This window comes from Nesoenas mayeri, assembly GCF_963082525.1.
Source record: "Nesoenas mayeri genome assembly, chromosome: 1".
NCBI lineage: Eukaryota > Metazoa > Chordata > Aves > Columbiformes > Columbidae > Nesoenas > Nesoenas mayeri.
In genome coordinates, this window is record NC_137541.1 from 189525015 (window position 1) to 189540030 (window position 15016).

Consider the following 15016-nt stretch of genomic DNA (forward strand, 5'->3'; position numbering starts at 1 on the left):
ATACATTTGCTGGTAACCCATAAGTCCCACCTAATTTCCTTACATTTATGGCTAGTGCACACAGCTGGTACTGTTCTAAGGTGATGATTTCATGGTAACAAGGTTCTTGTGCCAACTTCACAATAGCATTCCCTGCAGCCAGCCTCAACCGAGACATATCAGGTTTACTGAAAAACAAGCACATGGAATACAAAGGTTAATTAGTAAATATTACATAATTATTTGACTTAAACAAATCCCAAAGACTTTGCATTGTTGAAAAGCAGGCACTTTAAAAAGAAGGAAAAGCTTACATGGATTTCACTGCCCCAGCTCTCCCAAATCAACAGCAGAAAAACTTCGAATCAAAAGTAGTTTCCATGTCATCACGTTTTCTGATTATACAAAACTGGGAGGAGTGGGTGACACACCAGAAGGCTGTGCTGCCATTCAGCAAGATCTGGACAGGCTGAAGAGCTGGGTGGAGAGGAACCTAATGAAGTTCAACAAAGGCAAGTGTAGCATCCTGCACCTGGGGATAAATAATCCCATGCACCAGTACAGGCTGGGGGTTGACTTGCTGGAAAGCAGGTCTGCAGAGAAGAACCTGGGAGTCATGGTGGACAAGAAGTTAATCATGAACCAGCAATGTGCCCTTGTGGCCAAGAAGGTAAATGGTACCTGGGGTGCATGAGGAACAGTATGGGCAGCAGGTCGATGTTGTCCTCGCCCTCTACTTTGCCCTGATGAGGCCACATCTGGATTACTGTGTCAAGTTCTGGGCCCCCCAGTTCAAGAAAGACAAGGAATTACTGGAGGGAGTCCAGCAGTGGGCTACAAAGATGATCAGGGGCCTAGAGCACCATTCTTATGAGGAAAGGCTGAGAGAGCTGGGTCTGTTCAGCATGGAGAAGAGAAGGCTGAGAGGGGATCTCATCAATGCTTATACATATCCCAAGGGTGGATGTCAAGAGGATGGGACCATATTCCTTTCATTGGTGCCCAATTACAGGATGAGGGACAATGGGCACAGACTGAAACACAGGACATTCCATCTGAATATGAGGAGAAACTTCTTCACTGTGCGGGTGCCAGAGCACTGGAACAGGCTACCCAGAGGGCTTGTGGAATCTCCTGCTCTGAAGATATTCAAGACCTGTCTGCATGTGATCCTGTGCAACCTACTCTAGGTGAACCTGCATTAGCAGGTGGGCTGGACTAGATGATCTCCAGAGGTTCCTTCCAACTCCAACCATGCCATCATTCTGTGATTCAATGTTCTTAGAAAAATTATTTCAGTAAACTATGTTACTTTTGTCTTTCTTCAGATCAAACACAAAAGAATTAAGAAGCTTTATACATCTCTCACAACACTAATGAATTCTATTCAGAGTAGTAAGTACAGCTTTTTCCTTTGATAACTTGAACCAGGAATCAAGGTGTATTCTTATTTAGAAATAACTATTCCTTTAAGCAGGACAAATATTGTTCAACTTCTTAACATTTTGCCCATTATCCTTAGGAAGAGCAAACACTATAGTCTTAAATCCATTATAATGAAAACTGTATAAAGCATTTACAGAATGAGATAAAAAGCATTATTAAACATAGAGTGCATGCTAGAAATACCTACTAAAGAGCTTAAGCTTTAAAATTTATCTAATCGGGCTTTATAAACACCTGAGTATTTTATGGAAACCACAACATTTCAAAAAAACACCAAATGACAGGACAAAAGCTGTACTAACTTTCAAACAAGGCATGAAGATTAACACAGCAACATCTAGTTCTTAAATGCTAAATTTCACTTTAAATTACACCTACTGTGATAAGTGAACCCAAGAAAGATTGAAATTTTGCACTTCAGTGACAACTGAGCAATAATGGCTTACAAGTACAGAGTGACTAAGGCAAAGGAAAGGATAAAATTAAGAACTTTCAATCTTCCTCAGCTTTTGTAGTGATAACATTTAATTCTGAAAATTGAATCAAAAGTATTTCATATAAAAGTTGGCCAAATCTTTACGGAGTATATGTATCACAGAAATACACACAAGCGTGTGTGCACACCGTGGGAAGGAAGGAGAGGACAGTGTCAGTTGTGAATACCATTCTTACAGCTGAAAATGAAAATCAGATCTGTCTTATTCCCCAGAAGGATTATCTTAGAAGAAATCCTTCAGGATTTATTTTTAACCAAATCATTATAGCCAAAAGTTTTCTGAACCGCATTATCCCAAACCACACAATTATTAGGGCCGAAATACAAGCTTCTGTATGATATAATTGCAGTTTTTGATTACTTCTAATGATTTTGAAAGTTAGTACCAAGGATGCCCTTGTCCTATCAGAAATTCTCTAAAAGACACAAGAGGGACCCAGACATTTGTTTTCTAGAGTGCTATTCCTATTGCTGAAGACCAGATGTTTGAAATCAGAACAAAAGCGCAACTACACGAACAGATGTTATTGAGTGCAAAACAGGCTTCATTAGGATGGTGGGCTGCACAAAGATAATCCAAATACATGCATCTTGAAAACATATCTGGTGCATAATCATAATCTCTTACTTTACAAACTAGCAGTTAACATTTTTTTCTTCTACTCCAGAGGATAAATGCCAGTATTCTATTTTCTAAGCCTTTTCCATGTTCCACAGAATAATGTGTCTTTCAAATACAACTTCGGAAAATGTCACGTATCAGATGGTGTAGCAAATTATCTACAGCACCGAACTATGAAGTTCTAAACTCCAAAGTTTTAAGTCATTTATCTCTTGGTAAGTTTCAGCTTAAGGAAAATATAGATAGCATTTAAAAAAATCTCAATTCAGGCTCATATCTAGCATCAATACTTTCAGCAAGAGCTAGTGTCCTCTGATACTGAAATACTCTTCTACTTAGTACAGATTAAAATTAAAATCCTATTAGAAACACACACAGCATTCAACTTAGCTATTTTAGCTAACCACAAACAGAAAATTTGTATGATCTTGAATTTTATATTTTTAGGACTGTTTATGACTTTGTAAAAAGAACAATAAAGATCTGGAAAGAACGGCTGAGATATTGTTTATTGACAAAAATCAATATTAAAAAAATCCAACACTGGTGAGTTTAACCTACATATGCTAAAATCTCAAAGCAATCGGTTGTCTTAAAAGTAACTCAACTAAGTCATCAATCCTACTACTTCAAAGTGAGAAGGATGAAGAAAAAATAGGGATTTGTTTATTTGTTTTCCAATGGGGACCTTGCCTTCACCTGATGCTCTAGGCTGAACAATGCTTTGAAATTTAAAAAATACCATTCTCTTAGACTGTCACTGAAAAGTACAGTTGTATAGATTTAACAAGGCATGGGAACAGTCATTTTTACAGCTGAGGAGGACAATAACATCAAGATGTTTAAAACATAACTAACAGCCTACATGAGGTCAAATGTCTCCTGAACCTTGTCACTTTCAGTTAACCAAATTATCTTCAGCAAATTATACACTGTTTAAAAGACAAATGCAAACCACAAACACAAAAATTTTTGTAGAATGACACCAGATCAAGTACAGTTTAGAAGACTACATTTTGTACTGAACAGACAATTTTTATTTGGAAGAAACAGTGACAGATTTGCACAGTAGGGACACGGTAAGCACTATCTTCATTGCATTCCCAAAGGGTGAAGAATAAAGATCAGGAAGTGTCAGTGAGACACCAGCAAGCTCCATGCAGAACTAATGTGCCTGAAGCATCATCTCGTCTGCTTCAGGTTTTGAGAGGATTTGTTAGCGTGGGTGGTATAGCTCACACAAACAGAGACATGGAGACCTGCCCTCCTTGCATCTTAGAGCTTTCCCAAAATGCAATATGTGGAATCACAGAGTAGTTACAGTCATAAGGGACCTCTTGTGGTCATCTAGCCCAACCCCTCCACTCTAGCAGGGTCACCTAGAGCAGGCCACACATGACAGTGTCCAGATGGCTTGTTAGTATCTCCAAGGATGGAAACTCCACCACCTCTCTAGACAACCTGTGCCAGTGCTCAAGTCACCCTCACAGTGAAAAACTGTTTCCTTGTGTTCAGACAGGACTTCTGTACTTCAGTTCATGCCTGTTGCCTCTGGACCTGTCACCGCACACCACTAAGAAGAGCCTGACTCCACCATCTTTAAACCTTTGGTTCAGTTATTTATACACACTGATGAGATCCCCACTAAGCCTTTTCTTCCCTAGGCTGAAGAGTCCCAGCTCTCTCAGCCTTTTCTCACCCGCCAGATGCTCCAATCCCTTAAACATCTTCATGCCCTACAGTGGGCTCATTCCAGTAGCTCCACATCTCTCTTGTACTGGGGGGGGCAGGTGTTCCATTACCTTCTCAGGGACTGGCCAGGGGGCCTACAGCAGACAACCACTACCATGTCACCCATACTAGTCTGGTCTTTAATCCTAATCCATAGGCTCTCAGCTGGCTCACCATCCATCCCCAGGAAGACTGCCAAGCTCTGCAATTGAAGGGTTGCCTTTAACAAAGAGCAACCTCACATGTCATCGTTGCTTTCTCCATCCCATAAAGTATCCCCAGCCCACCACTAACTCTAATAATGGAGAACTGACCACATCATTATATAGAGTTTGTATTATTATTATTTATATTTTCGAGCACAAAAGGAGTGGGAAAATTAAATTTCTAAAGTGTACATATTAAAGAATCAACACTCCGAGCGTGAAAACACACAGGACCTACAGAACTGATGTATTCAGAAACTACTGGGTAAGCCAACAATATGTTCTGAGTAGTTATTCTGAAAAGCTAAATTACTGCTACTTAACTCCATAGTAACTTCCACAAATGTTCATGTTACAGAATTTAAAACTATGAACCTATTATTTGCAAAGAACTTTAAGACTACACAGTTGCTACAAAGACAACATACTAGACGATTCTCAGGTTTTGCACACACAACATAGGTTCTATCTGCATAATCACTGTATAATATTAAACTCTAAAATTAAAACCTTGTTACTCATACTGGCACAATTCACCCATGCCCTTAGTGGCTTTTGTAGACATACATTTTCAGTGTTTGGTGAGCAATAATGACTGACAACTCGTCACTTTTATCACAGAGGATTAAGAAGATACCCAGAAAAACAAAACTCGTCTTATGATCATCTAAAAGGCAAATTATTTATTGAGACTTAATAATCTTTAGACATTTCCCTCTTCCTTTCACTTTTAGAGGCCTTAAGTGATTAAAGTCTGCCTTCGGGCAGAAGTGCCTTATGTACTAGCTATTCTCACCTGTTTTACTGCAACATGCTATTATTTTTTATTAGAAAGTCTGCCTATCAGCCTTTGGCATACGTAACCATTGGTACATCAGGAAGAGCAAGCTGTATAAAAAAATTAAAACCGATTTTAAATGGGAAAAAAGGAAGTTACACAGTTTATCCTTGCAATACGAATAATGCAATCTCTTGGAAGAAAGAGATAAAACAAAGATAATAAAAACATTAAAATACAGCTATATTCACAGGGTAAAAAACCCCTGATACTCAGCAAATTTATGTAAGAATCCAGTCAAGCTTACCATCGGTTCTTACAAAATAAGCTGTACAAAGTGTTCAGTAGTCTAACAGAATAGTTTAAGTACTACTTTGAAACTCTCCCCACCGCATCATCACAGACATTAAAATGTTATAATTTGTTACATACCTAATTTTCCCCTGTTCTGTTAAATCTCCATCACTGTGTAATATTGTTGTTAGCAACCTCAGAGTAGAAGTTCCTGACTTGCTGTGGTTGTTCTTCATTCCTAGCAACCATCGAACCATCATCTTGATGGCCTGAATCTGAAAAAAAAATTTGGTATGCAGAAGTCAAATCACACCATGAGTCTCATTTTTAAAATAACCTTTATCTTAATTAAATCACACTGCATTTCCCCAAGTGACTTTTGTTGTTATGAACACAAGCCTGTCAAAGGTTGCAAAACATTACTTAAGTACCGAAAGATAACTAGATATATTCTCACTTGACAGCAACTTTTCATTTAAAGCTCAAACATTTATTATAGTAAATAAAAATCATATAATATTTAGTTAAAGCTCAAACTCTTTCTTCTACTAAGCAATCATACATTTTGTCCTGTGCAAACATTATTTTAATTGAGCTTATATCCATTAAACACTGCGGAATAGGTAGAAGTACTTATTAAGAAAATGTTACTGGATCAAAAGCCAGAACACATTTTCATTTTCTTATATTCCTATAATTCCTGTGCTTAAACAATCTCTCTATATTCTTTATTTATATATGTAATATTTGAGTTTAAAGACATGTAAAAGAAAAAACAGTTCATAGACATTTTGACTGTTAAGAGTATCCACTTGTATTAAGACCACCGGAAAAGAATATTTCTTTCATGGGTATTTAATGAAAAGCCTCAAAGCCTGTTACTTAGGATAATTTGTCTTTTGCCAATGGAAATACTAAGTGCTTTGAGGCAACCTTCTAAAAGTATACAGAATCCACCAGCTATCATGAAACAGTGAATAATTTCACACATTTCTTTAGTGAAAATAATGGATTAATTTCAAGATCAAGGTTGTTTGTCTGAGTCCCTTTGTCCTTTCATTTTCATTCTATAGGAGAGCAGAGCGGCAAAGAAAGCAGAAAGAGGAGTATCTTCTTACAGCAAAATAAAAATGCCCATCTGAATCACTTAGACATCCTTGGGGGGAAAAAAAAGACACCACCAAAACCCAGTCACACAGTAACTTCAAACTTGATACAAACATACACAATATCACCAAATGTAATTAAGCATATAGTTATCTATTCCACATAACAGCCTGATCACAGTAGTCTCTTCAGATTTAAGTTCTAGGACTGTCTTCTAGATATGACTTCATCTTTTAGCACTGTAGCCCATTTAGTCCACCTACAAAATTCTAGTTCTATCGGGTAACACCAGCAAGAGGTAGGATGTCTGTCCCTCAAGACCTCAAAACGTAAATAGTTTGTGGAACAGAAATAAAATGGTCTTGCCCCAGATTTCGAGGGTCTTCCACTGAAACAGCTGTAAGTATCCACCAGAAGATTGTAAGAGCAATAAAAACAATATGATGATGATGATAATGATTCAAGGCCCCATTTTGAATACTGTGTTCAGTTTTGGACCCCTCATCATAAGGACATTGAGGTACTGGAGAGAGTGCAGAGGAGGGCACTGAGACTGGTGAGGGGCCTGGAGCACAAGTCTGATGAGGAGTGCCTGAGGGAACTGGGGCTGTTTAGCCTGGAGAAAAGGACGCTGAGGGGAGACCTTATCGCTGTCTACAACTACCTGAAATGGGGTTGTAGAATGGAGGGCGTTGGTCTCCTCTCCCAAGTAAAAAGTGATAGTAAATGGCCTCAAGTTTTGCCAGGGAGGTCTAGATTGGATATTAGGAAAAAATTCTACACAGAAAGGGTTGTCAGGCATTGGAACAGGCTGCCCAGGGAAGTGGTAGAATCACCATCCCATGGGCATCCATCCCATGCTGTGATCCTAGAAACACTGTCTTCTTACTGCATCAACATTATGACAGCAGCTGGCTCAGGATTCTATTACTTGAGTTTTCAGAGCCACCAATGCTGCAGGTTTGTGCAATAGTGAAAAATGAAATAATGCCCACTTAACACACAGTTAGAAAAAGAGGATGAGGAACCTTCTATTGCAGTGTACATAGAAGGAACAAGAAATATCACTGCTGCTGCATAAGTCTCAGTCCACTGCATGGTGCATACAAGTATTCAGTATTGGCCACTGTCAAGAGAGATTATGGCTTCACAGCAGACACTCAAGTGCCAGCTGTAAGAATTCAAGTCTAACTCACACAATAATTAATCCAAGTCACATTTAATACTGCACTGAAACATTTCTCTAGAAGTACAATTTCATTTCCGATTTAGCATCTAAAAATAAGGCGAGCCTGTATCAGTCTATATCTGTTAGGCTGAACAATACTTGAATTTTTCTTAATTAGTCCCTCCCCCTTTCATACTTAACCTTCCTAGTTTTAAGATCCCCATTAGATATTATACAGTTATGTTACAAAGGGAGCCTTTTAAAAAAGGCTTTTAAAACCAGAATAAAGAAAAATAGGCTGACAGTAAGATTTGTTTATAAACCAATGGTGTGGCCTGAAGCATTCATTAAATACAGGCTTCTCAGTAGTAATAAATGCTAATTAAATTTGCAGATCAATTTTCACAATAATGTGTTTTCACTTGCCAATAAATGCTTCTTACAGCTTTCAGGCTTGGCTTCAACTCTCAGTTACCTCAAGATTTTCTGTCAGCCAATTCCCTTCCAAATAGTCAAATGTATGAAAAGTTATTAACACAAAAGTGCATTTTAGAGAGATATTATAGCTTCACAAATCATAAAAAAAAAAAAGACAACTAGTATTTACGGCTTCAAGTTATATGTATAATCATTGTAGTCAAAGCATGTTGATTTTAAACTAACAGTTCATGAAATTAAAAGAGACATGCATTTTTTTAACAGTTTTTGGAGTGTACTATGTAACTATGGAATTGCACAAACATGAAAAATACCCTTGCTATACTCAAACGAATTAAAAGCTAACAAATCAACTCCAAACACAACTAAGAATGTCCAGCAATGAGTTCTGTATTAATCTGGAAACCAAAGCACTCACTAAACCAGCAGAGAAGGTGGAACATTACAAAGAGTTCAACAACTTGAAGAGGGAAGGCAAAGAACTTCTGAAAATCAGAGCAACTTTATTCAAAAGGCATTGGAAATTAAATGACTACTGTAATTAATTTAGAAACAGCATACTACAAAGTACCTGCATCTCTCTAATTCTAAAAGAAAATGTGAAAGCATAACCTAGCCCTGTTCTGAAGGGCATTTCAAAACAAACAGAGACACAGGGTGTATTTTCCACAGTGTAAATGTATTTCTGATTGAGTGAAAAACGGACTGAGAATATCTATTACCAAGTCCAGGAATAATAATAACAAATTTGCTCAAAAAAAAAGAAAAGCTTGAGATGACAAGAAAGAAAAACAAAAACCAAATAAGAAAAACAAAACCACAATACACCACATTTTTAATGTGATTTGTTTAAAACTAGCTTTTTTCCTCTAGTACACAGTGTCCAGAGTGAAAAAGCAATGAAACACATTTATTTGAGGAAACTGACAAATCCAAGAACAGGTTTTTTTCTTTATTCGAAAAGGGCATTGCAAGTTTATTGGAACGTCCTAAAAAAAAAACATCAAAAGAAAAAGAGAAGCCCTTTAAAAAAGTCTCTGGAGTACTTAACTGCTATGCTAAACAGGAGGGAAAAAATTATTTTACTTTAACTGTGATAATATCTGGAATACTTCAGTGTTGCACACCAAACTTAAGTCTATAATAAGGTATCATAGAAATTCAATGAAGTGTACACACAAATTTGTCTACAAAAGTAAAAAAAAGTAGATGTTCCCAAAAGCAAATTATTTTCTTCTGGCAATCCAAAAATGTATATTCTGATAAGATCTTCAATTTAAAAATAGTAACTTCTTTTTCACTTTTAGAAAGGTGACAAGGAAACAGAAAACAGCAGTTGACACCTTTAGGAATTTAGATCTTTAACTTCCTTTATTATGCATACAATCACAGGAAAATATAGTAAGTGCTACTTACTTTAACAAGTGTTTCAGGAGACACTTCTTCATCAGGGACCCAAAGTTTTGTTGTCTTTTTTCCTGGAAGCTAAAACAAATGTTACACTTAGTTACAGCACTGTTTGTTACTCTTCCCTGAAACCTGCTGTAATCTCCTCTTTCCTGTTTTCTTCTGAAAACAATACAGCAGCACTCACTGGTTTGCCTTGTGCCTGCTGGATTTTATAGAAGTAACCAGTACAGAAGTGAGATCCTGTTCTTGCCTCACCATTCAAGCATCAGTAAATCTAACAGCAGTAAAGGGGTTTTGTTGCTGTCATTACCTGAGAACTATTGCTTTAGAGTGTAATAGCCATTGCTTCAAAAATAAGTTCCACTATCCATATCCAGTACACACTGAAACCTCAGGCACATAGCTTTAGACAGTACATCTTTCCCTAAACAGTGGCTGACAACGCACAAGTTATTTTTTTTCACTTTATCATCACTATCAATACAGAATTATTAGAAAAATTAAAATTCACACTCTTCCATTTAAACAATGCATTTTAGTTTCAAATGCTTTATACTTCGTAAAAACAACTGGCTTTCTCAAGACAAGACACTTAGCGAGTGAAGTCAAGTAATAGTTTTCACATTTTTAACAAAAGGCAAGTCATGAGTGATCAAATGCTGTGCTATACAGCTTGCCACTTTTGTAAGGACTACCCAATTAGTACTATCTCCTTTCCTGTACTGTGGGTTTTCAATTGAGTCAAACAGTACTCATGGAAATCCAAAGCCAGCCGTATACTAAAAGAAGAAGCAGCAAGCCAAAAATATTCCCAAGTACTTGCTGAGTATCATCCCACAGGAGAAGCAGAATCTTAAAATAATGTTTTAAAAATACTTACCCTATCATTCATTAGCAAATCTTTAACAATAAAAGTGGCAACCAAAGATTTCAAAGGGGCAGCGAACTGGTCAGGTGCTAGCATGGCTATATGGCCAATAGTAACCAACGGTGTAATGAGATGCTCAAAATTGCTCGGATCCAGACTTTTATGGAGTGGCTAGAATAAAGGCAACAAATTCACATGTTACTGGTATCATCTATGTCTTATTGAGGGAAGCATGAGGAGAGTTCTCTACCAAGTTGTCCATGTCTAGTTCAGAAATATAATTTTAAAAGAACTATTAACTATTTAGATTTAAAGACACATTTCACCAACCCTGCAAGTCTACAAATCAAAAGAAAAATATTAAGAAAGACAAAACCTTTTGCACATTCAAGCAGGTCAAAAAGCAGCAGCTCAAGCAGAATCGTCTAGGGAAAAAAAAAAGAGCACTTTTTCTTGTTGAAGAAGTGGGCATACTGTACCTCGAGGTGGCAACTTCAGTAATGGACTACAATTCAGCCTTCAAAATAAAAGGCTGATGGCCACTAATTAAAAAGTACATTTGTGGTCATAACTATAAAAACTGCTTAAATAGTCTCTACCATAATTCAGTTTTCCACAGTTTCTGTAACAATTTCAGTATTTTATGCCAGATCCAACAAAGGGGAGGAGGAGTGGTGTACAGTTCCTCTTTCCATAAGTAGTTCATGGCTCTAGCCAGTGGTCCAACACTTTGTTTTACTCTATTGTCTGCTAAAATACTTAACCCTAAACACAACAGATCATGGGATACTAAAAATCACTATTTGCTACTATTTTTCAGGCCAAACTGTACAAGAACAAAGGGAAAGAAGAAAAATATGTTTTCTAAATTTGGTAGATCTTACCATATAAATTGCCACTACATCCCTTAGTTTATATATGCAATATATGAGAGTAATAAAAAGTAACTTAAATATTTTAACTTTACCTCAAATATCTGTGCAAACTGTGTTTCTTTACTGGAAAATATTGCATGGATGCAGTGAATAGCATACTTGGCTTGACGAGGAGGTCCCTTTTTAGCTTTATGATGCAACACTGGAAGCAAAGCACTTACAAAAAAAAAAACAAAAAAGAAAGAGATAAGTACCTTTTCACAAATCAAAGATCTACCATAATATCAAGCTAGCAAAAAAGTACAGATATACATATACAGAACACACCACCTCTGCAAAAGTGCTACGTCTTTTGGTTTTGACAATTTCTTCAAAGAAAGAAAAAAAAAAAGTTATTTACATGGCTTGCAAGTAAAAACAAACAAACAAACCTGCTTTTTGTTGATAAAATGTAGCAAACCAAAGATTTTATTTGTACAAGTTACTAAGCATTGTTTTGGAAATATTTGTGTCTACACATCTTCATTGAACTGCAAAGAATGATTTTACATTGCTGTGTATTTAATTTAGGAAAAAACATAAGTAATTCTGAAGGGCGATGATAGAAATTGTAATAGCATCAGTGGCATATCAGCTGTCACTACCTTAGATATATTCACTTCACTTCTGTTCTTCAAAAGCACTGCATTTTAAAGTCCTTACAATCTCTTTGCTGTTTTACCTGAAGGAACACTTCCTTCCAAAAGAATGCAGGATAATGTTATAGCATGCAAAAGAAAGAATGAGAGCTTCCAAAATCCCATATAGTAAAAAACACTGCTCAAACAGAGTAAGATATAGAACTCACGATCGTATATGAGGAAAGTCTTCTTCAATTTTACTCCCTGTATTTTTGAAAATTTGTAATGCAGCTTCTGCCACTTTTTCATCATCCATTTTCAAGCAAGCCAAGAGAGATTCAAAAGTTTCAGCTGAATGAAATGAGATAGGGTGCGTAAATGAAAGTACCTGTCAAAATAAGATGAAAGCCACGTTAATATTTTTTTAAAGGCCACTGCCATGCTGGAAAATCTTCAATACTTTGCCTGGTTCTGTCACATGATCCACATTTCTCTTTTTCTGATTTTTTTTTTTTTCAGTCTTCCTAAATGTCCCTTTCTTTAGATATGATCTCCTCAGTTTTAACTTATTTGTCCAGTGTGAATTTCTCCTCTTGTTATTGTGAACATGCACTTCTCAGTGGCTACATTTACATTAGCAAGCACTGGGTTACAGCAGAAGCAGGTCTTAAGAAAAACACAGGTGATGCTAAGGAAGCAATATTCACATTTCAGGGGGTTTACTTCAGAGTATTTCTAGACTGACTGAAGCCGCTTTAGCCACTGCAACACAACATGTGCTTCTGAAGCCCAGAATTTTGTTTCTCTAGAAGGAATCCAGCTTGTGTGCTCCCAGACTTCATGCTTGTTTGCTAAGTGGAACAACGAGTTGTGCCCCGAAATTCCTAACTCTAAAACAGTAATAGAGACATACCCCATAGGGTCTCTAGTTCCCCAAGCTTTCCACAGCAGCTTTCCAGATCCTGTACCTCTCCTTCAGAGTCTTAGACTCTGTTGTCAAGTATGACAGTTCTCTCACGTTTAAAAAAGAAAAAAGTCCTCATTTGATCCTGCCTAAAAGTTTGCCTTCTCTTCATTTTTAAGTGGCTGTTGATTATTAGCCTCTTTCCATATGATATTCTGATCCATGGCAAAGAAACAACCCTTAAAATCTAGAAATGTCTTCACACACAATCTTCTGTTTTCACCAGGTTACCTTCCTTCTCACTTCGTTGTATGGAACTCCCTTTTCTGGACTCCTATGGTTATTCTTTCTGGATTATTCTCATGATATACAGACCACCTGCTTCAGGAGAATCTTACTCCTCTTCCTTAAAGGTGTTATGACAGTTCATATGAATATGCAAATACTGACCTGGAAGCCTTCTTTCACATATACAGTCCTTCATGACACAATTCATTCTTATTCAGTTTTGCGCTACTGGCTTTTTGCGCTTTTATCTAAACATGTACATCTCGCTATAGACTCACATGCTCTCAGATGAATCTACCAGGCCCTTAGCTGATCTAAGATATTCTGAATACATCAGTATGGGAGTCCTTTAGATTTTGAGGCCTCTGAAGTCAATCCACAGCTGGAATATTCCCAACCCTACCGTATAACTGAGGGGGTACTATGGCACAAGTACCTTTCTGCGCACAGCTGACACTACACAGTGCTGTTAGCCTGAAGGCTTTGAGAGGGATTAAGTGAAACAAAAAAGGCAAATATAGTTGCATTTTAAGAGTTTCACACTTTTAGCAGTATTTTTAAATAACACAGTGATTGGCCCTTTTCCTCTTAGGAAAAAGTAAGAACAGAGTAAAAAATTTTGTACAGTGTCCCCAGAAATGCATCTTGATGGGGTTTGCTATGTTAACTGAGTCTCAAAGATTACACATAGTCTTCAATTTTAAGGAACTCAGGGGAGCCACAGTACTGTACTGATACACAAATACAGTTCCAGAATTAGTACAACTGTATTCACGAACTGCTGAATTGACGCTGAATAATCAAAACTCGGCTGCTGATGTCACACACACAACTACTTTTGATTCCAGAAAAACTTCCAAATTATTTATGCAATAGCCATACTTATGTGAAACATAAGATGAGCAAAGATAACAAAATCCAAACCAATATTCTTCAAGATAGCCACCACATGCTTATGACTAATGACACTGAGTGCTAATTAAAAATTTATTTTAACCAAATTCCTTCAGACAGTTTCACATGCTCACTGGCCACCAGGAGTTTACTTGCCTTAAGCAATTCAAGGCCTGCTCTGATTGCCTGGTCAGTAGGTACACCCTCATCTTCATCATCTGCTGTTCCATCTATAGACTTGTTCACTTGCTTGATAAGGGCACTGAAAAAAAACCAAAACATGGCTTCGTATTTACTGCAATTCCACCATGTGTGATCATTCCCATAAGTCTAAGATATAACCTTATTAAAGCAACTTATTTAAAACATAAGCTTGTTATAAAACAAATATGTCCACTACATACGCAAACTGGTTGTCCTCATCTCCTATCTAAATCAAAGCTTATGCAGCAGTAAGTAAAAAAAATATTCATTCCTAATGAATTAAGAACTACATACAAATTACTGTGGAAGGATAACCAAAATAAGAAAACAATTTGAGCATTACAAGAAACAAATTCAGGTAAGAATTATGGTGAGGTTACTAGTTGTTATGGATTCTTAATAACTGATGGAAAAATAACTTGTTTATAATGTTTAGTCTACAATCAAGAGGAAAAAAAGTAACCATTACACAGCTGGGTCAAGAGTTGATGAAAAATTGAAGAGACCTATCTGCTGTATATTTCACCTTGACAGTAATGCTGCTTTTTTTTTTCTTACACTGTACCCAAGAAAGGAAAATTGTGATTATCCAAATGACCCTATTAGCAAGTGCTGTAGGCAGCTTCCCTATCAATAACTGAACAATATTCAGAATATTCTTTCTATACATCCTGTAAATGACATTTAG

General features: G+C 36.9%; 1 protein-coding gene across 2 annotated transcripts in view; it reads right to left on the reverse strand.

Moving 5' to 3' along the window:
- PDS5B (PDS5 cohesin associated factor B) overlaps positions 1–15016 on the reverse strand; it is a gene marked incomplete at its 5' end in the record, with an annotated part of 81494 nt that overhangs the window by 22972 nt on the left and 43506 nt on the right. For both annotated transcript variants that reach the window (XM_080354009.1, XM_080354010.1), the window contains 7 exons: positions 44–167; positions 5691–5827; positions 9682–9750; positions 10556–10714; positions 11511–11634; positions 12266–12426; positions 14281–14386. In XM_080354009.1, coding sequence (XP_080210135.1) covers positions 44–167; positions 5691–5827; positions 9682–9750; positions 10556–10714; positions 11511–11634; positions 12266–12426; positions 14281–14386 — 880 coding nt within the window. The remainder of the gene's footprint in view (positions 1–43; positions 168–5690; positions 5828–9681; positions 9751–10555; positions 10715–11510; positions 11635–12265; positions 12427–14280; positions 14387–15016) is intronic.